Source organism: Schistocerca piceifrons, chromosome 2, assembly GCF_021461385.2.
Source record: "Schistocerca piceifrons isolate TAMUIC-IGC-003096 chromosome 2, iqSchPice1.1, whole genome shotgun sequence".
NCBI classification, from domain to species: Eukaryota; Metazoa; Arthropoda; class Insecta; order Orthoptera; family Acrididae; genus Schistocerca; species Schistocerca piceifrons.
Window position 1 is genome coordinate 57,323,961 of NC_060139.1, and position 22,242 is coordinate 57,346,202.

At 36.8% G+C, this 22,242-nt stretch overlaps 2 protein-coding genes across 3 annotated transcripts in view; one reads left to right on the forward strand and one right to left on the reverse strand.

The window, feature by feature from the left end:
* Positions 1 to 22,242, forward strand: part of LOC124776284 (coiled-coil domain-containing protein 39) — a 503,452-nt gene that overhangs the window by 82,460 nt on the left and 398,750 nt on the right. The window contains exons 1-2 of one of the 2 annotated variants that reach the window (XM_047251189.1): positions 9,145 to 9,262; positions 9,386 to 9,505. The exons of the other annotated variant lie outside the window; for it this stretch is intronic. Of the exons in view, the coding sequence (XP_047107145.1) occupies positions 9,164 to 9,262; positions 9,386 to 9,505 (219 nt within the window). The 5' untranslated portion in view covers positions 9,145 to 9,163. Of the gene's footprint in view, positions 1 to 9,144; positions 9,263 to 9,385; positions 9,506 to 22,242 lie in introns of those variants that run through there. 2 annotated transcript variants of the gene reach the window in all.
* LOC124776285 (isocitrate dehydrogenase [NADP] cytoplasmic) lies at positions 6,493 to 8,164 on the reverse strand. Its single transcript, XM_047251191.1, has one exon. The coding sequence runs from the start codon at positions 8,028 to 8,030 to the stop codon at positions 6,795 to 6,797; it is 1,236 nt and encodes a 411-aa protein (XP_047107147.1). The 5' UTR covers positions 8,031 to 8,164; the 3' UTR covers positions 6,493 to 6,794.

The window sequence follows — 22,242 nt, forward strand, 5'->3', positions numbered from 1 at the left end:
TAATACTTTTAGTACCACTCGTGACCAAATGAATTAGACACCTGCCTAGAAGTGTGTAGCATTTGTTTTCACTTCGTGACGGCAGTATCATGTGGAACATGGAATCCAAAAAATGCCAAAAGTATTTGGAAGCCATCCTGATCCATGACATTCAACTGCTACCAACAACTCTGAGGATCGGGACCTGCGTCCAAATTATGCACACCTAATTCTCTGCAGCACACAGTACAAACCCATTCTAGCAATTCATAAATGATACACTAGTGTATTGTCCTACAGATGGTACAGGTCACCAGTGCAGTACGGTAGGTGAACAAACAGATGCCCATGATCAGACAAATTCTTTTTGTTTGCTAGCGATGCATCATGCCAATCTTATGAAAACACTGCCATATGGGAATACCTCCACTGTCTGCCAGTAAGATGCCCTGTTGCAAAAGGGGGTACATTGGTGCAGTAGTTTTGAAATACCCACACTCTACAGTTAGCATGTATCAACATGTACAGCAAATCATCGGTGTAGCCAACCTTTTTCATGCTTTTAGTAGCAATGTGCTGTTCATATGGCCACATGTAGGGCACTGCTTTCTGCACCCCAATGGCTAGCTGGGTCTCTGGACAGTAGAGAAGCTCATCAATTGCTGCTGAGCTGCATTCAGCTAGGAAGCAGTTTGTCGAACAATCTCCCTACACAATCCTTCCCCCTCCCCCAAACTGCTGTTGCACTCCAGGACAGTAAATGGCAACTGCTGCTATCAGTATGTCATTGTCTCAGGGTAACTGTTTATGGTCAAATTTAATTAATCATACTATGCCATTCACACATCAACAACCAAGTTCCTGCATTACATCAGATGTCAAGGGTCTCATGCATCACGCACTCTCAGTTTTACTGTAATGAAACACTCATATATGCCATACTGCCCTGATACACTTAATTATGATGCTTCTGGACAGAAAAAAGTCCAATGACACTCCAGCCCTATGACAGTCTTAACTACTCTAGTTGGCTTAGTGACAGGAACACTCTCTCTCTCTCTCTCTCTCTCTCTCTCTCTCTCTCTCTCTCTCTCTCTCTCTCTCTCCACAATACAGTACCTACCTCTAATGTTCTTATGGCTGTATGTTTTTGGTTAATTATGGATGGTATGTTGATTATTATGAAAATGGGAATTCAAATCCTTGAGTAAGATGTACAGTTCTTTACTTGAAGCCTATTTAACTTTCTTTTTATGCCATTTCTTCTTATCAGTTCAAAATCCTCTTTTGATGTCTCTTTCCCTAAGTGCTTATAAGGGCAGTATCTAATTCATTGTAATAAATCTCTTTCCTCTGCCATGTACTTCTCATTTTTTCTGCATTCACCTTGAAAGAAAAACTAATTCATTCAATAATATTATTGTTCAGCATTGTCTTTCGCATATTTCTGTTATTTATACTGTACCTGTAAAATTCTTAAGCAAGTATCCAGTCCTTAAATTTTCATAAAATATAAAGCCTGAAAGTAAGGAAACACCAGCCCATGACATACCCATCATGATAATATTACCTCTTTAATTTTCTACACCTACATATCTACTCTGAAAAGCACCTTGAGGTGCATGGCAGAGGGTACGTCCCGTTGTACCAGTTATCAGGATTTCTTCCTGTTCCATTCACATATGGAGTGTGGGAAAAATGATTGAATGCTTCTGTGTGTGCAGTAGTTACTCTAATCTTATCCTCACAATCCCTGTTTGAGCAATATGTATGGGGTTATAGTATATCCCTACAGTAATAATTTAAAGCCAGTTCATGGAACTTTGTTAATAGACTTTCTCAGGATAGTTTCCTCCAGTATCTGTATGATGGATGCTCTCCCATGAATTAAGCAAATCTGACAATTCATGCTGCCATTCTCTGTATATGTTCAACATCCCCTATTAGTGCAATCTGGTATGGGTCCCACACATTTGAGCAATATTCTAGGTTGGGTCGCATGGGTGATTTGTAAGCAATCTCTTTTGTAGACACTTCCTCAGTATTCTACCAATAAAACTTTCTGCATATACTGGAGAGCATCTAATGAATTTAAGTACATCAAAGTAACCAGATGCCATTAGGATAAGTACAAGTACACTGGCAAGATTCTTAATGTACAGACGTTGATGGTGAATTTGGTGATTCAGGAAATGCTTGCAGCAAAATTCTGTGAGTAACAGTGGGGTGGGGGAGAATGATAGGTCCAGTACAAAATGCTTGTGGAAAATATCCTCAGTTAAATAACTGAATGTACAACCCAATTATCAAATACAATGAAAGCACAGTTAAAGAACTGTAAGTCACGGAAAGTTTTATGTGGGATTTAACCCCTTTTCTAACATCAGGAGGCATGGAGTCCAGCTTCAGGTTTAATGACAATAGGGAATGTACACCCTTTGGTCCTTTTAAAGCAATCATTTTGCCATTCAGAGTCTTTTCCATAAACATAGACGTCTGATTTAGGGTGGAAATCTAGCAAGCACCACATTACTCTGTCACAAAGGGAATGTTATGATCTCTGTCAGTCCTTAATACTTATGGCATCATACGTAAATCATGTCAGTTATTGTCATACTAATGAAAAAAATGCAGTAATGCACAGAAACCATGTATGTTTTGTCATGTGCATTTGTAGTAATATTTGTTAATTCAGAAAGACAGTAAAAGAGCCTGAAACAGTAAAAGGCATGTACAACAAATATTTGAATCAAAAACATTAATTACATGACAAAACAAAGAAATCTTAAGAGAATCTGTATATTATGAAAAGTTGCTGTAAAAACTGAACAAGTGGTTGCCGAGACATGAAAACCTTAACAAAGAAGAATATCACTAAATGCAAAACAGGATATGAAACCTCTAATTGATATATAGTCTGTGGGACCAATAATAATTATCAGAGAAGAATGTTATGTACATTAGTTAGAAACTGAACTGTTACAACAAACTCAGCAGATCATTAATAAAAACTGAGTAATGAACTGTTACTGTGACTACTTAAGATTAGCATATAATTTGACACTTCTATGAGAAGTTCTTATTTATGTGAATTATTTATTTTGAGTTCCATAGATCCATATGTGAACAGATCATTGGATATAGGAGGAGTCAATTTTTACAGAGTATTGTTCAGTACATAAGTACACTGAAGATATAACAGTTCAGAATATAAGTATAAATTTGATTACACTGTACATAAACAACAGCTGACAAATCAACTGTGTACGGAAAAAAACCCACAGGTTTAAGCATACTAAGGAGATGATATGCAGTGTGGCTAAGAATGTCATCTATACTACCAAAAAATCCCTCTAGAAGTAAGTGCCTTTGTTTTTCTTTACACTTGGGCATGCTCCCAACAAGATCTTTAATTTATGATGGAGGGCATTAAAAATTAAAGTACCACGGTATGGAATTCCTTCTGGACTAGGATCTTCTTTTTCGAGAATAGTGAATATTCAATTTCTCCATATGTTATAATTGTTATGAACTATTGATTTTCAGTTGGTTGCTATTTTTAGTAGCAAAGCACATCAGGGACAAAAAACTGAGCAGTTGTTAAGCTTTGAAGTTCTCTAAACAAGTACCTAGAATGCGCTTCCTGCACAATTCTTACAGCTCACTTCTGTACCCACAACACTTTTTTTAGCTAGTGGTTGACCTCAACAGAATATTATACCATAGACTACAAGTGGATGAAAATAGTATAATTTGGCTATTTATGTTGTGTTCATTTCCCTACTGTCAGGTAAGATTCATAAAGAAAACCTTGCTGTGCTTAATATTTTTCATAGATCTTTAATATGATAGCGCCACTTTAGCTTGCTGTCTATACGCAGACACAAAATCTTTGGAGGACTCAGCCTGTAAACTTTCATGCTTACCCTTGTTTAGATTATTTCAGCTGTAACACTATTACGGGGTTATTGGAATGTCACAATATTTTGTGGCTAAAGTTATGTATTGCCCCCTAACCCTCTGCATTTTTCAATATGGCACAGGTGAAAACATTAGGCTTCACTACTGCTCTCTTTGTTACCAGAACCACATTTTCTGCTTTCACATTCATTAGCTTTGCCAATTCACAACCACTCTGTCACCTTCCAACTTGAGCTACGCCTCTGGCTGCACCACAGACCAAGTAAGTAGTGGAACAAATTTAACTGACAAAGAAAGGAAGACTGACAACATACACATTTTACATGAACATGGTAAGGACACTGGCATTGTATTAGTGATGAAAGAAAATTAAAAATTCACACATAATATAGTTCTAAAGAAAACTGCCACATCCGCCCCAACAGGTTCAACCACTATGCTTTGGCAAGTAAAAATACGGATTACGTTTTTTAAAAAATATTTAAGTTTCAGACTTAATAATGTCATCTCAACAATGTTACTGCTTTGAAAGAATACTTCATATTTTTCTAAGCTATAACAACAACCTGTGATAAGTGGAAAATGCTTCACGTATCATCAGCAGTCATTGACCACTGACTGAACATATATTTCTTCTTGGTTATAAGTCAGTAGGTGTTCAGCTTTTAAATATTAGTGCACTTCTATGTACTAGTACAGTTATATTTATTGTCTTCTTTGATCAGAGAGGAATTCACTTACCAGCAATTCTTTCACAGATTTCAATGTACTGATGCTCTACTAACACCTAGTGATCACATCACCTCCGACTAGATATACATGATTATGCACTGTATATATTCCATGATGATCCACTTGTGCTTTCAAACTTTAATTTATTGTTTATTACCTATTTCAATCAGAAATGGAGCTCAGCATTTTCCAAATAGCTTATCAAGACCAGTTGTCTTTACCAACGTGTGACTGTTTCCCGTTTCTGTGTTGGAAACAATACTTAGTATATCATGCTTTGTGAGCTGGTAATGTGTTAAAATGTAGTTTTCCATTAACACAATGTGTTGTCTGTGACAGACACTGGCATTCTGAAGACACGATGTTACGGCAAAAATGTCAAGAACTATCATAGCAAATTAAAGCTTTGGAAGAGAAAAGAAAGAGGCAGAAATGGGGGGGGGGGGGGGGGGGGGTACTTGGCCCATTACAAATGGTAACAACCACTTCAATGAAAAATACTCAAATGTAATAGCTACATCACACTATACTTTACACATAGGTCAATCAAGTTTTATCCTAAGCAGTATACTAACTTTTTTTTTAACTTAATGTCCTTGTAGCCATTAAATCTTGTTTTACTTCATGATATGTCATTCTACAACTACTGGAAATACTACTATCATTCTGTACAACTCAGCATGTACTGGAAATAATACTATCATTCTGTACAACTCAGCATGTACTGGAAATACTGCAATGTCACAAGGTGTTTACACTCATACTCAACAAATCACTGTGCCATAGGAAAGCAATGTTATGCCAACTGACATCCTGATTTACAATTTCTCAAAACAATGGACCCAAACTGTTACACACACTTCTGTTAACACATTACTGTACAGATACTGACGGCATGAAGTTTCCTTGCAAAATGGCAACGCTAATATACACAATCAACAGTGCAACTTTACTAAAATCCCCCCCCCCCTACCATGTCAAACACTATATATTCCATAAAGTTGCTGTATCAATCACTAAATCTCCAAAGCCACCAGTGCCATAACACATTGGCTGCCACAAGGCTGTAGCAAAGCCTCATGCCTAACATTATGCATCCAGCCTAGTGGTTAAACATCCATCACTATGCGTGCAGCAATCAAATTGTTAAACTCCGATTTACATACAATTTTATCAGTATTAAGACTATTAATGTCTTTTCTTTAACCCCCCTCTATGTTATAGCATTTGTTTTCTCTAGTGCAATGGGAGTGGGATTGCCTATTCAGAATTTTGCTGTAAAATTTTCAACATCCTGCCCAGTACTGTGAAAAATTACTAGACATACACAAATATATATTCATATTAATACTTTTTAGTGATAGTCTATTTATGGTGCAGTTGAAAACAAAGTACCATCACAAGCTCTTTACTTAACTATCCTCCATCACTGTTAGCCTGTCTAATGCACATCACAATTTACAATTATTAATGACTAATAAACTGAAAGGCTGGAATATATTCACTGTGGAGGGTGCCTGGTTCACTGAAAAGGCTGCTATTTGCTTTCAGGAAAAAGTTTTACTACTATTTTGAAGAATATATGGATGGCAGTTCCACAGTTTGAACAATGCAATTACTTAAGTGTGTGTGCTTTGGATACCCATTTTTGTAGACTGAGTATTGTGCAGCCTATATCAGAAGAGCCTAATGTATGTAACAATGTAAAACTCTGGACTTACTCTTATTAAAATTTCATAGTAAACCCTGCACAACGAATTAAAATTATCTGAATATTGTATGAACTGACAAGAATAAACCACATTTCACAGGAAGTTACACACAGCCACATTATTTACATATGAACCCAAAAACATCATCTGCAAAGGATATACAATACAAGAATGTACTGTAATATTTATTCATCTCTAAATCAGTCTTTACACACGCACAATGACTTTTTAAAAGAGCTGACGAGCTTATAACCAATGCCATGTCCACTTAGAATACAAAATAAACAATAGTACATAAACAAAATTCAGGACATAAAAAATGCAGCAACACAAGCACCTGAGATAACCCCATTTAAATAAATGCTGTTGGGATAAAAACATCAACATACATATGATGGACTTATAACCAATGCACTGATATAAAATGCGAATTTACAGTTTATTATGTAGTCATAATGCAACTTTCTTCTTCAGATTTTCTGCCAGCTTGTCCATGAATTCAAATGTGTCCAAATAATCAGATCTCTTGACGTTCGCCATACCTTTTATACATATAGCCAGATCCTTTGTCATGAATCCTGATTCAATTGTTTCTATACAAACCTCTTCAAGGGTTTGGGCAAAGTTCTTCAAGGCCTCATTGTTATCTAGTTTGGCACGATGAATGAGACCACGGGTCCATGCAAATATTGATGCAATTGGGTTGGTAGAAGTTTCTTTGCCTTGTTGATAGAAACGGAAATGTCTTGTTACTGTACCATGGGCTGCCTCAGCTTCAACCGTTTTTCCATCAGGGCAAACAAGCACTGATGTCATTAATCCCAGAGAACCGTAGCCCTGTGCTACAGAATCTGACTGCACATCACCATCATAGTTCTTGCAAGCCCAAACAAAGCCACCTTCTGATTTCATTGCATATGCAACCATATCATCAATAAGTCTATGTTCGTACCAAATACCTTTGGCTTCAAATTTTGATTTGTATTCCTTGTCATATATTTCCTGGAAGATATCTTTGAACCGTCCATCATATTTCTTCAGTATAGTATTCTTTGTACTTAAATAAAGAGGGTATCCACGATCCAGCGCATACTTGAACGAGGAATGAGCGAAAGCTATAATTGATTCGTCGGTGTTAAACATACCTAACGCAACGCCGGCGCCTTTAAAATCATGCACAACATGGGTTATTGTATTGTCACCTTCTCCAGAGCTCGGAACCCACTTCAGTTCGAGCTTTCCTGGACCTGGGACAACAAAGTCTGTTGCTTTATACTGATCTGCATGGGCATGACGCCCAATAATTATTGGTTTCTCCCAGCCGGTAACAAGGCGCGGAATGTTCTTGCAAATTATGGCCTCACGGAAAACAGTACCACCCAGAATATTTCGAATTGTTCCATTAGGGGATTTCCACATTTTCTTTAACTTGAATTCTTCTACCCGCTTTTCATCCGGTGTAATGGTCGCACACTTAATACCTACATTATATTTTTTAATTGCATTAGCACAATCAACTGTCACTTGGTCGTCCGTCTTGTCACGATTTTCAATACCAAGATCGTACGTATGCAGTTCAATATCTAGGAAAGGGAGAATGAGTTTGTCTTTTATAAGGTCCCAAATGATCCTCGTCATTTCATCGCCCAGGATGTCAACTACTGGCCCGGCTGGTATCTTACCCATTGTCACCGTTACTGGAACACTCCCAATTAAACTCAACACAACACTTCACACTGCCCACAAACTGACTACAACTTCGCTTTCTGCTACTCAGCAGACAAGGTGCCCAATACGTCAGTACATGACGTGAACCAAAGACTATAGCATCACATATCTTGTACCTTGTACCCACTGTACGACAGACATAAAAATACATGTAAGCTGCTTAATAAACTATTTGGTAATACTGTAACCTTTATCTAGCACGATATAAACTGAAAAATTAAATTTTAATACACATTACTGTATTCCTGGAAAGGAAAGACACTGTGGTTCCTAAGCTCTTCTTCAACGAACGATGTATAAATAGATCCCAGTCGTTGGTTGAACTTCAGCATTAAAGTTATCCGGCAACATTATCATTGGCGACTACAATTTAATTGTAACATAAAGTAAAAACATTTAAGGAATCACAAAAATTGACCACCAAAGTGGGCTTTAAAAAACGTTTATTTTTTATATATGTTAAAATTTGTGTGAAACTTCTAGCTGATGAGCGGTTTTATCCGCCACCAACCTAATCTTTCGTGGGCAATTGAAACGAAGGGTGAATGTCCGATGACTTGAAGCAAAAACTGATTAGAAAAGACGTATATAAAATTCAAAGCGTTGCATTTGTATATCTTATTAGATATTTGTTACAATAACAGCTGGAATAATGTAAAAAATGCAAGAAATATTCGGTACTTGTTACACGATCGAAATTCACATTAACATCTGTAGTTCAGTCAACCATATTCTTCCGACGTATATCACATTTTTTTATCGTTTTTACCACTTTTATGGTAGTAAAGTTGCTACTATTGGCTCCAATTGCCAGTAGATATTTTATTTAGCATTGTAGTAAAGCGTCGGACTGTCGGTAGCTTCTTCTTCTTCTTCTTCTTCTTCCTTTTTTTTTTTTTTTTTTTTTTTTTTTTTTTTTTAAATGGGATGTGTTACGAGGTGAAGATTATACTACTGCTGTAATAGTAATTGTTGTCAACTTTTCAAAGATAATTTGTTTGGTAGATACAATGGTATTGTTTATCGTTGCCATGGCGCCCATATGAAACCGTGCGCAAGTAGAATCAGGGTGTATGTATCTGCGTTAAACCATGGTGAAACATATTGATGACATTTTAGCACAGATTGGATGGGCTGAAGGATTTAGAGTACCAGGAGCAAATGAAGAGAATAAAGCTCTCGAAGAGGAGGTCAGCATCTCAAATTATTAACTAAGTCTTCGTAGAACTGGCACAGTCGGCTGCTCATCACAGTTTATTTTAAGTGGCGTGCGTTTCAGAAATGAATGTTAGTGATATATCATATTTTTACAGGTTGAAAAGAAGTTAAAGGAAAAAGCTAAGCTTTCAGCCTGCTCTGATGAACTGAACGACAAAATAAATTCTTTGAAGAAACAGGTCCAAACACTAAATGACGCTTATAATCAGAATCAGGTAGGCCCATATGTAGAGAGTACTGCCACACATTCATATACGCGGAACCCCAGTGACAATATTGTCGTTCATATTCCTTTTCAAGATTTAAAGCTGTTAATGGGGTAAAGGAAACTATTTGTATAATAAGGACATTGATATCTGATGCCTTACTTTCATGAAATTGCAAGTACTTAGTTTAAATTATGTTTTAGTATTAGTTTTGGATAACACTACACCAATTGCAAAAGATACAGCCTGAAATGATAGCAGTAGACATAGATGTGCCACACTGTTTAATATGAATGCATTATATGCTAATGATCAAAAAACTGAAAACCCATTGTTTAGTTTAAAAGCCCCAAACAGTACAATAAATCGGTGACCCTTTTGGGCTTCCATACTGACCAAATACTTACATTGGTTATTCAGTCAACTGTCAGACTATGAGGGTCAGTTTGAGAACATGTTTTCCACACAAGCAATGTAAAATTTGCCTTTCTATTTTCCCAAAGACATTAACTGTCGTAACTTTGTATAAATCTAATTGCAAGTCACTGATTTCCTATTACAATAAATATTATACAGACATTTATTAGAAAATAATTTGATTCTTATTCTAGTGCTAAATATTATAAGAAGAAACAATGCATTTATTCCTGATATCTTTAAAAGCTTTTAGTAAAAACAGAAAGAACCATCAACCGGAGTGATTCTGACCCTCTGGGGGTAACATTGACCCTCTCGTCAGTTTCATCCTTTTCTCCCCAGTTCTGGATAAGCTAATATATCTTCTTGAAATTAAAAATTACTTTGTAATGTTGTGGAATTTGTTGATTTGAATTCACACACTTTAAAATAAAATTTAAAAAATATTGTAGATGAAAAAAATTAAGCATGCCCTACATATCTGCTTGTAAATTCAGTTGGGGAAAACTGTCTTGGCCCATGAACCATGGACCTTGCCATTGGTGGGTGGGCTTACATGCCTCATGATACAGGTAGCTGTAGGCCCTACCATAGGTGCAGTCACAACGGAGGGCTATCTGTTGAGAGGCCAGACAAATGTGTGGTTCTTGAAGAGGGGCAGTAGCCTTTCCAGTGTTGCAGGGGCAACAGTCTCTATAGTTGACTGATGTAGCCTTGTAACATCGACCAAAACGGCCTTGCTGTGTTGTTACTGTGAACAGCTGAAAGCAAGGGGAAACCACAGCCGTCATTTTTCCTGAGGGGATGCAGTCTACTGTATGGTTAAATGATGATGGCATCCTCTTGGGTAAATTATTCCAGAGGTAAAAAAGTCCCCCATTCAGATCTCCATGTGGGGAGGATGTCGTTATCTGGAGACACAAAACTGCAGTTCCACGGATTGGAGTGTGGAATGTCAGATCCTTTAATAGGGCAGGTAGGTTAGAAAATTTAAAAAGACAGATGGATAGGTTAAAGTTAGATGTGTGGGAATTAGTGAAGTTCTGTGGCAGGTGGAACAGGACTTTTGGTCAGGTGAATACAGGGTTATGAAAACAAAATCAAATAGGGGTTAGGCAGAAGTAGGCTTAATAATGAACAAAAAAAAAAAAAAAAAAAAAATAAAATAAAATAGGAATACGGATAAGCTACTATGAACAGCATAGTGAATGCATTATTGTAGCCAAGATAGACACTAATTCCACACCCACCACAGTAGTACAAGTTGATATGCCAACTAGCTTCACAGATGAGAAAGTGATTGAAGAAATGTATGATGAGATAGAAGAAATTATTCAGATAGTTAAGGGAGATGAAAATTTAATAGTCATGGGGGACTGGAATTCGGTAGTAGTAAAAGGAAGAGAAGAGAAAATGGTTGGTGAATGTGGACTGAGGGGGAAAGGAATGAAAGAGCAAGCCACTTGGTAGAATTTTGCACAGAGCATAATTTAATCATAGCTGAAACTTGGTTTAAGAATAATGAGACAAGTTTGTTCATGTGGAAGAGACCTGGAGACATTAGAAGGTTTCAGTTTCAGTATATAATGGTATGACAGAGATATTGGAACCGGGTTTTATATTGCAAGACTTTTCCAGGGGCAGATGTAGACTCTGACCACAATTTATTGCATATGAACTGTAGATTAAAGCTGAAGAAACAGCAAAACGGTAGGAATTTAAGGAGATATCACCTGGATGAACTGAAAGAATCAAGGTTGTAGAGAGGTTTAGAGGGAGCGATTGACAAGAACAGTGGAAAGGAATATAGTAGAAGAAGAATGGGTAGCTTTGAGAGATGAAATAGTCAAGGTAGCAGAGGATCAAGAATTTAATTGATGGAGGGAGAAAGTATAAAAAATGCAGTGAAAGAAGCAGGTGAAAGGGAATACAAACATCTAAAAATGAGATCAACAGGAAGTGCGAAATGGCTAAGCAGGAATGGCTAGTGCACAAAATGTAAGGATGTAGAAAGTGTATATGACTAGGGGTAAGATATATGCCAGCTACAGGAAAATTAGACACATTTGGAGTAAAGGGATCTACCTGTATGGATATTAACAGTTTGGATTCCATAAAAATGTACAAACACACAAGGCAATACTGACCCTATTAGATTAGATTAATACTTGTTCCATAGATCATGAATACGACACTTCGTAATGATGTGGAATGTGTCAGGTTAATAAAAGATGTCTGTACAAGATATTACATTACACAAAATATTGCATGACACTAATGTTTAAGTTGGTTTTTTTCCCCTCCCTTAATTTATATCTAAAAATTCAGCCAATCAGTAGAAGGAGTTGTCATCTAGAAATTCTTTTAATTAATTTTTAAATGTTGGTTGGCTATCTGTCAGGCTTTTGATGCTGTTTGGTAGGCGATCGACATTTGTGGCAGCATAATTTACCCCTTTCTGTGCCAAAGTCAGATTTAGCCCTGCATAGTGAAGACCACCCTTTCTCCTGGTGTTATAGCTATGCACACTGCTATTACTTTTGAACTGGGTTGGATTATTAACAACAAATTTCATAAGTGAATATATACTGTGAGGTTACTGTGGGGATCCCTAGATCCTTAAATAGATGTCTGCAGGATGACCGTGGGTGGGCACCAGCGATTATTCTGATTACTCATTTTTGAGCAATGAATACTTTTCTACTCAACGATGAATTAGCCCAGAATATGATGCCATATGAAAGCAGTGAATGAAAGTAGGCATAGTAAGCTAATTTACTGAGATTCTTATCACTAAAATTTGCAATAACCCTAATAGCATACATAGCTGAACTCAGACGTTTCAGCAGACCATCAATATGTTGCTTCCAGTTTAAACTCTCATCAATGGACTCACCTAAAAATTTTGAAAATTCTGCCTTAGCTACAGACTTCTGTTCAAAATCTATATTTATTACTGGAGTTGTGCCATTTACTGTACGGAACTGTATATACTGTGTTTTATCGAAATTTAAAGAGAGTCCGTTTGTTAAGAACCACTTAATAATTTTGTGAAAAACATCATTTAAAATTACATCACTTAGTTCTTGGTTTTTGGATGTCATTACTATACTTGTATCATCAGCAAAAAGTACTAACTTTGCATCTTCATCAATGTGGAATGGTAAGTCATTAATGTATATCAAGAACAGTAAAGGACCTAAGAACGAACCCTGTGGGACCCCGTACCTGATAGCCCCCCAGTTTGAGGAATCAGCTGTTGTTTTAACATTACATGAACCACTTATTTCAACTTTCTGCATTCTTCCAATTAAGTATGAATTAAACCATTTGTGCATTGCCCCCCTCAAACCACAATGATTTAGCTTATCTAAAAGAATTCCATGATTTACACAATCAAAGGCCTTTGAGAGACCACAAAAAATACCAATGGGTGATGTCCGGTTATTCAGAGCAATTAATATTTGATCAGTGAAAGCGTATATAGCATTTTCTGTTGAAAAGCCTTTCTGAAAACCAAACTGACATTTTGTTAGTACTTTATTTTTACAAATATGGGAGGCTACTCTTGAATACATTACTTTCTCAAAAATTTTTGATAGATCTGTCAGAAGAGAGATTGGGCAGTAGTTGTTGACATCCGACGTATCCCCCTTTTTATGCAATGGTTTTACAATGGCATATTTCAGTATATCGGGGAAAACACCCTGCTCCAAAGAGCTATTACATACGTGGCTGAGAATCCTACTTATCTGTGGGGAACAAGCTTTAAGTACCTTGCTGGAAATGCCATCAATTCCGTAAGAGCTTTTACTTTTCAATGAGTTTATTATTTTACTGATTTCAGAGGGAGAGGTTGGTGGAAATACAGTTGTTTCAAACTGCACAGGTGTGGCCTCTTCTATTAGTAGCCCTGCCTCTTCTAGTGAAGATCTAGATCCTATTTTCTCCACAACATTTAAAAAATGATTATTGAAAATATTTTCAATTTCTGATTGTTTGTTAGTACACTTGTCATTCAGTTTTATGGCACCAAAGTCTTCCTGTGCTCTTGGTTGCCCTGTTTCCCTTTCAATAATATTCCAGATTGCTTTAATTTTATTATCAGAGTTACTGATCTCAGACATGATACACATGCTTGTGGACTTTTTAATAACTTTTCTTAGTACCACACAATAGTTTTTATAATATTGAACAATTTCGGGGTCAGTACTCCCTCTTGCTGTTAGATACAGTTCTCTTTTACGGTTGCAAGATATTCCTATTCCTTTAGTTAGCCAAGGTTTTTTATATGTTTTCTTGGAATTATGTTTAACTATTTTCTTGGGAAAACAATTTTCAAATACCCTTAAAAATGTATCGTGAAATAAGTTATATTTCAAGTTTGCATCGGGTTCCTTATACACTTCATCCCAGTCTAGCTGCTGTAGGCTTTCCCTAAAGTTTGCAATATTTATATTGTTAATTGAACGCACTGCTTTGAAATTCTGATTTGATATACTGCATGGAGCTATGTCATGTACTGTAACTAGCTGTGCACCATGATCTGAAAGACCAATCTCAACAGGATAAGCATTTATGTCCTTAAACTTATCTTGGTCTATAAAAAAGTTATCTATCAATGTCCTGCTGTTCTTGTGACGGAGCTCAAATTGAAAGAACTGAGTAATACTACAAGGTCATTCTTCCTATTACACTCTTTCAGGGAATCAACATTGAAATCCCCACAAATGATAATTTGCTTCCTCCTGTCTGACAGATAGCACAACAAAGCATCCAAGTTTTCTAGAAATAGCTGGAAATTCCCTGAGGGGGACTTATACACTGTTACAATTATGAAAGTGCTATCATTTAGTTTAGTTCAGTGGCACATGCTTCCATATGTTGCTCTACACAAAATTTTTTAGTTTCTAAATTTTTTACACTGTGGAAGCTTTTGACATATATGGCAACTCCTCCTCTCATCATATTATCTCTACTTACATGTGCAGCTAATTTGTACCCATTGATGCTAACCTTTTGCATATCAGTGACAATGTGATGCTCAGACAGGCATAGTACATCTATTACATTCTCGGTTTCTGTATCTTCTGAACAAAGCAGAAGCTCATCAATTTTATTCTTCAATCCCACAATATTTTGATGAAATATACTAACATTATTTTTCACTTTACTTTTGTGAGTATCTTGAACTTTTTTAACATCTTTAGTACTTGCCTGGCTGAGTTTCCCACTGGACACTGATCTTACACTGAAAAAAGAGTTTCCACCAGATGTAGTTCCTCCCCCCTTTAAATATCCTGCTATCAGCCCAGCCAGTTTACCCTTCCCTTTCTTGTTGAGGTGTAGGCCATGTCTAGTATAGTCCCACCTACAGAGTGAATCAACAGGAACCACACCAATGTGTGACCCTGCACCAGATCCAAGTAGCCGTTCCAACTCCAAATTAACTCTCCTGACAGAAGAGCTCAAATGAGGTCGGTCGTGGCGCTCCAGAACCGACACAAACCCAACACTGGTATGGCTCGATGTTGATGCAATCTGTGCCGGGTCACACTCTATGCTGTACCCCGGATCTCTGTCAATACTGTTGACCGGCCCACCCACAATAACCACGGTATCTTCCTTAGTAAAGCCTCTACATAGTGAACCTAACTCCTCTGTAACCTGCCCCAGTCCAGTACTAGGTTTGAAAAAACTTGTGACCTGGTATTCTGACCCTAATTCATCCTGCAGAAGTTGGCCCACACCCTTAGCATGCGAACTACCTAGCAACAAGACTTTCTTTCTCTTCGCAGACTTCCCTACATTCTTATTCAATTTGCTTCTGAAAGCTTGAGAGGCTCATCAGTTTCTATGATTTCTCATAGAAGATAGGTTAAGGAAATGCAAAACTGTGTTTTAGCATTTATAGATTTAGAGAAAGGTTTTAACAACCTTGCCTGAAATACTCTTTCAAATTCTAAATGTGGTAGGGGTAAAATACAGGGAGCGAAAAGCTATGTACAATTTGTACAGAAAGCAGATGGCAGTTACAAGAGTTAAGGGGCATGAAAGAGAAGCAGTGGTTGAGAAGAGAGTGAGGCAGGTTGTAGCCCATCCATGAAGTTATTCTGTCTGTATCTTGACCAAGCAGTAAAGGACACAAAACAAAAATTTGGAATAGGAATTAAAGTCCAGGGAGAAGAAATATTAGGTTCGCCATGACATTGCAATCATGTCACAGACAGCAAAGGACTTGGAAGAGCAGTTGAACGGAATGGACAGTGTCATGAAAGGCAGATATAAGTTGAACATTAACAAAAAGCAAAACAGGGATAATGGAACGTAGTTGAATTAAATCAGGTGATGCTGGGGGAATTAGATTAAGATATGAGACACATAAAGCAGTACATGAGTTTTGCCATTTTGGCAGCAAAATTACTGATGATGATGATGATGATGATGATGGTCGAAGTAGGGAAGAGCTTCTGTGAACTTTGGAAAGTAGGAGACGAGGTACTGGCAGAACTGAAGCTGTGAGGACGGGTTGTGAGTCATGCTTGGGTAGCTCAGTTGGTAAAGCACTTGCCCACGAAAGCAAAGGTCCCGAGTTCAAGTCTTGGTCCGGCACACAGTTTTAACCTGCCAGGTAGTTTCATATCAGCACACCATCTGCTGCACAGTGAAAATTTCACTGTGGAATGATCCCCCAGGCTGTGGCTAAGCCATCTCTCCGCAATATCCTTTCCTCCATGAATGCTAGTTCTGCAAGGTTCACAGGAGAGCTTTTGTGAAGTTTGGAAGGTAGGAGACGAGGTACTGGTAGAATTGAACCTGTGAGGATAGGTCATGAGTCATGCTTGGGTAGCTCAGTTGGTAGAGCACTTGCCCGCGAAAGGCAAAGGTCCCGAGTTCGAGCATCGGTCGGTCGCACAGTTATAATTTGCCAGGAAGTTTCATCAAGGGATCACCAACATAGTATTGGAAGGATGTGTGGAGGATAAAAATCATAGAGGGAGACCAAGAGATGAATACAGTAAGCAGATTCATAAAGATGTAGGTTGCAGTAAGTACTCAGAGACAAAGGGGCTTGCACAGGACAGAGTAACATGGAGAGCTGCATCAAACCAGTCTTTAGACTGAAGACCACAACAACAATAACATCTTGGTGTAGCAGAAATTATTAACCCTATCATCATCATTCTTATATGTTGAAATTTGCCCATTTTAATGGAGTTGTCTGATCGTGTTAACAGTACAAACAATTTTAACAATTAAAATTCACATTTTATAAGAAAGGGTAACATTGACCCATAACTTTTTTCTCTCAGAGGTAACATTGATCCTCTAAATATTGTCACCAGAGTTTGCCTAAATATAGTGTAAAACAAAACTGCAATTTATAATCACTGTTTACAAATTAAGATCAGGGCAACAGTGTACTTAAATTCAAAGTTAGTCTTGGACATTCCCTGTTATTACAAGTGTTCTGTTTACTGCAGAAGTTCTAGATTGAGATTCATGTTCTGTTTTAACTGTAAAGAATGGGCACAGTAGGTTATAAATGCAATGCCTAGAATTTACCAAAGGTCTCCAGGTGAAAGATGGTACCTAGATGTTGATAAGGAAGCACTGGAAGAAGTGAGCTTATTAATTAAAGTGACGTTGTACTCTCTAAACTCCCAGGTGAACAGCATAGGAAGAGAAAAAGGAAGATGCTGAATATTTGGTTCCTTATTTAAAGTCTCTGTGTGAAAAGAGGAAACCAATAGCCCTTCCAAATACAAAAAGAAATAAAATTGATGTGACCCCTGGGAAAGTTGTTTTACTTGTTCATTCATTGAACACTCAGGTCCAAAATCATTCAAAAGGTCATCAAATGAAATTGTGTCTGCACTACATAAAAAGTTCAGGTTGTGTTGTGACTCGCCGATCTTTCAAAGTGCCGCCGCGCAGTTACGCACGTCCTCTACATGCGGCGCTGTCTGCCAGCCATGCAGCAGCCGCGCCACCTAAGTGGCCAACCAGCCAGCGGCTGCTAGACTTGGACTCAGTGCTGATTTGACTGTTACCATGTACACACGTCTTACTTTGTTTACTTGATCTGTGACTTACATGTATTGTGTCATCCTTGAAATATATGTGTTCAACTTGATGTCATAACTGATTGTCTGCAGGTACTAATGATACAAACTATCATCAGTCTAGTTGTTCCAAGTCATCCACAGTTACTGAAGAACTCTTAAAGGCCACGAAAAATCTGTTCAGAATTGTGATAATTCTTTGTCAGAAGACGAGCTTGATGTAATGAAATTGCCAGAGACCCTGGAAAATGATGAAAGTGATTTTGATCAGTCAGACAGTCCTGTTGTTGAAGATTTGCTGCTCACTAAGTGAGAGTGTAAAGACCTTTTTCAGAAAAACTTTGTTATGGCGAAAGTAGTTGCAGGTAGAAGGGGAAAGCAAACTTTTCACTATGTTTGCATTATTTGAAAAGTTGCAACAAAGGAAGTTGAAGTAATGGGGCTTCACTCCACTGACCCAATGAAAACTACATTTGTTGCAAAATAACATGATATATTCACTGCCCCATTCTGTTAAATGATTGGCAGGCTGCCTTCACCAGAGCTACATTCTATTCGAGGGAGGATTTTAGTAAAATGAGTTTAATGTTTTTTGTCAGTAAAAATTTTTTTAGTGTGTCTTAAATGAAGGATTGATAATTATATTCATGTGTGTTTCACCTATACCTAACTTATCAACATTTTACAAAAACCCAGTTTTCATTGGGGATCATTGAGATCTTTTTACAGGGTCAGAAACATATTGCACTACACTAACTTTAATCCCAGGCCCATTGTGCATACGTTTATGATTAAACAGATTTGAGGGGTAAGTATAATCCCATGTCATAGGGTAACATTGACCACTTCCAGTTATTTTTTTCCTACTAACCTATGAAAAATGCAACACACACAGTGCACTATGGGTGTTTGTATAGAAATAATGAACAATAATAGAAATCACTGTGAATAGAAATTGATACATGCAAGAGATATTGTACAAAAATATCAAAAGAAGGGGCCAGTCTTACCCTAGGTGATGGAAAACTAGGTCATTAGTATTCTAGCTTCAGTAAAATGTCCTGTGGATTAAAATGGGTGAATAGAATAACAATATAAAATTGTTGTTTAGTAATGGAACTTTTTAATTCTGTAATTTATAAATTATTTCACTTTCATTCCCAAAAAGTGGGCTGGAAATACTAAAAAATATCATATAATTTTGTATTGACATATGAAACACACACTGTTTAATTATGTAAGTTGTATGTTACATGTAAGGAAAACTCACCAATAAATTCAATTTTAAGAACTTTGCTGTGAAAGCAGTCTACAATTGATAAACAAGATCAAATTTTTGGATAAAGAGCATATTCAATACGAGTTGTAGGCTTTGGCTTTGATCACTGACAGAGGAAACATGGGACAAACACCATAACAGCATGCTGAAACGTGGTGTCAGTGGCAATTTTTTTCAAATTGTCTAAGCTGCAGACCAATCTGCCACCACAACCAGGTTATTTTAGTTTCAGCTGGGTTAGTTTCACATTCTTTGGCTTCACCAACTCACAATATTGTACATGTACATGTACTGGTTAACCCAAGATCTAATAAATATATTTTTTCCTCAAGGGTACGTTGTTGCAGACATGTTGTGTAGAAAACAGTCAAAGAATGATAGGGCTGGTTTTTTTTATTTTTATTTTTTTTTTAAAGAAAGAGTAACATTTTCCAGAACTGATTTATCTACATGTTGCTCAGAATTGGATAGTGAATGTATTTGTGTAAAACTAGGGAATGGAAATATAGTTGTAGTTTACTGGATAGGTGTCCATATGGAGATGTAAATTAGTTTATTGACAAATGTGAGATAATAGTTAAAGAAATCTTGAAGAATAAGTCAAAAATTGCTATCAGTAGTGATTTTAGCTTTAAAAAGGCACACACAGAGGGGCAAGTCATAAAGACATTTCTGAAAATGCTAAGCTCAGTGGATCTATATTGTAGAAGTAACTGTGCTACATGTAAGAATGACTGCACAGTTAATATTATTGTGAATTTCAAAAGGGAAAATTTTACAGACAGACTTGCTGGAGGAGGCCTGGCAGATCATGAGCCTTTACTCCTTACACTGTATATGAGGCAACAAATTAAAACTGAAGAACCTAAAGTGATGCTGGTAAGAGGGCAAAAGGAATAGACATTAGAGTGTTTATCGATAGACTAGATAGTGCAAATTAGGACTTTGTATGTAACTCTCAATCGGGGTAATATGGAGCTGAAATGGCTTTTGATAACTTTTAAAAAAAATACAGATTTGTGGTATTTTTATTCACCAGTAATAAAAAATTGGACCTTCAAGTGCACTGAAAAATAAATGGCTGAACTGATTCTCTGAAGAAATCAGACAACATTCTCATACCATACCAGACACGTAAGCTTGACTATACCCCAAGGACACAGCAGAGAAAAAATATTTATAGGTCATATCTTAAATGCAAAAAGTTCCACAAAGCTGGCAAAAAACTAGCAATGGAAAACTCTATAGAAAGGATGCGCAATACTTGCTAGACAGCATGGCAAATAATAAAACAAGGTGACAGAACAAAATGCACATGAACAACTGTGCTCAATCCTGAGGCATTAAATCATTGCTTTATAAATGTGGTTTAAGAAATAGGAAACAGTATTAAAGCAAAAAGCTAATCTGGAATAGACCTGATTGGAGCCTCACTGCCAGGTGACCAAGTATTTCAATAGATTACTATCACATCTACTAATATTACAAAAGCTATTTCCAAATTTTCAAATTCTAAGAGCATGGACGGCTATTGGTTGTCAGATTTGTTGTTAAAAAGGCAAACACTCAGTCTCTATACCATTAGCTTTAATTTATCATAAATGTGTAGAATTTGGAGCTTTTGCAGATTCACTCAACATGTCAAAGTTATCCACGTTTTCAAAAAAGGAATAAACAACTTCCTCAGAGCTACAGAGGAGTCTCAGTTGTACCATTATTTTCAAAGATATTTGTGGCCCTGCTACAAACACAAATTAACAGCTACTTTAAAAAACACACTCTTCTATGTAACAGTCAGTTTGATTTCTGCAGGAGGATAAACACAACAGTGGCTTTTTTTGAAATTATGGATCAAACTTTAACAGCTCTTAAAGACCTAAACATGATATCTGTTATTGTGTGATCTGTAGTGAAACATTTTATTACATTCTTGTGAAATTCTACTGAAGAAACTGGAGTTTTATGGGGTGTGTGGTAACATATACGCTGTGATGAGTTCTCATTTAACCAACAGAAAACAATTTGTATTGGTCAAAAATGTAAATTCCTCCTTAATGGAAATTTGATATTCTTGAGCCCTTCTTCATTATAGCGGTCAATGATTTGACTAATAACATATCTCATTCTGTCATATGTTTTGCTGATGATACAATACCACTTACCTTGCATCACAGAATTTCAGATCTGAGTAGGATAACAAAATAAATTCTTGATACACCCTTGGACTGGTTTGAAGCTAATAAACTTATGTGTAATACTGATAAAACCCAAGAATGACTAAGGGCAGTGTCAAATGAAGTAGAAACAAGTCACTAAAACTTTTAGATATGTACATTGACACCAAACTCTGCAGAGATGAACATATCAATCACATATGTGAAATAATATCTTGAGTGTCATTTGTCATTTTGAAACTTAGAGACGTAAGGAACTTGGATTACCTTAGGGTTACATACTTTGGATTATTCCAGTCATAAATCTTGCTGGCCGTATGACGTATTAGAGAGTCCAGGTTGTAGTATGAACAACTGAAAGGATAGACTGTTATGTTATGTTATGTGGTTTATTCATCTCATTACATACAATTTTCAAATCATTTGATTTGATGTACAGGAGACATGTCAAGGTTTACAAAAGAAACTTTTTTCACTTTTTTTAAGAGAAATACAAAAGTTTACATTATATTTTACATTTCTAAGTTACAGCTACACATGTACATAAAATAATAAACATATTACAATCCCTGTGTTCAGATTGTGAAGCTGTCCTCAATGAATTCATTGACAGAATAATAACACTTTTCCACCAGGAGAGTAAAGAGCAATCTTTTCAGTGAACCAATCTTCATTTTAAATATATTACTGCCTTTTATTTTATTGAAAATTTTTAACCCCATATACTCTGGCGTTTGGGCATAAAGTTTTAAACGATGTGTTGGAAGTTTGAAGTTATCTCTGTGGCGAGTGCTGTAGTTGTGGTCAAAA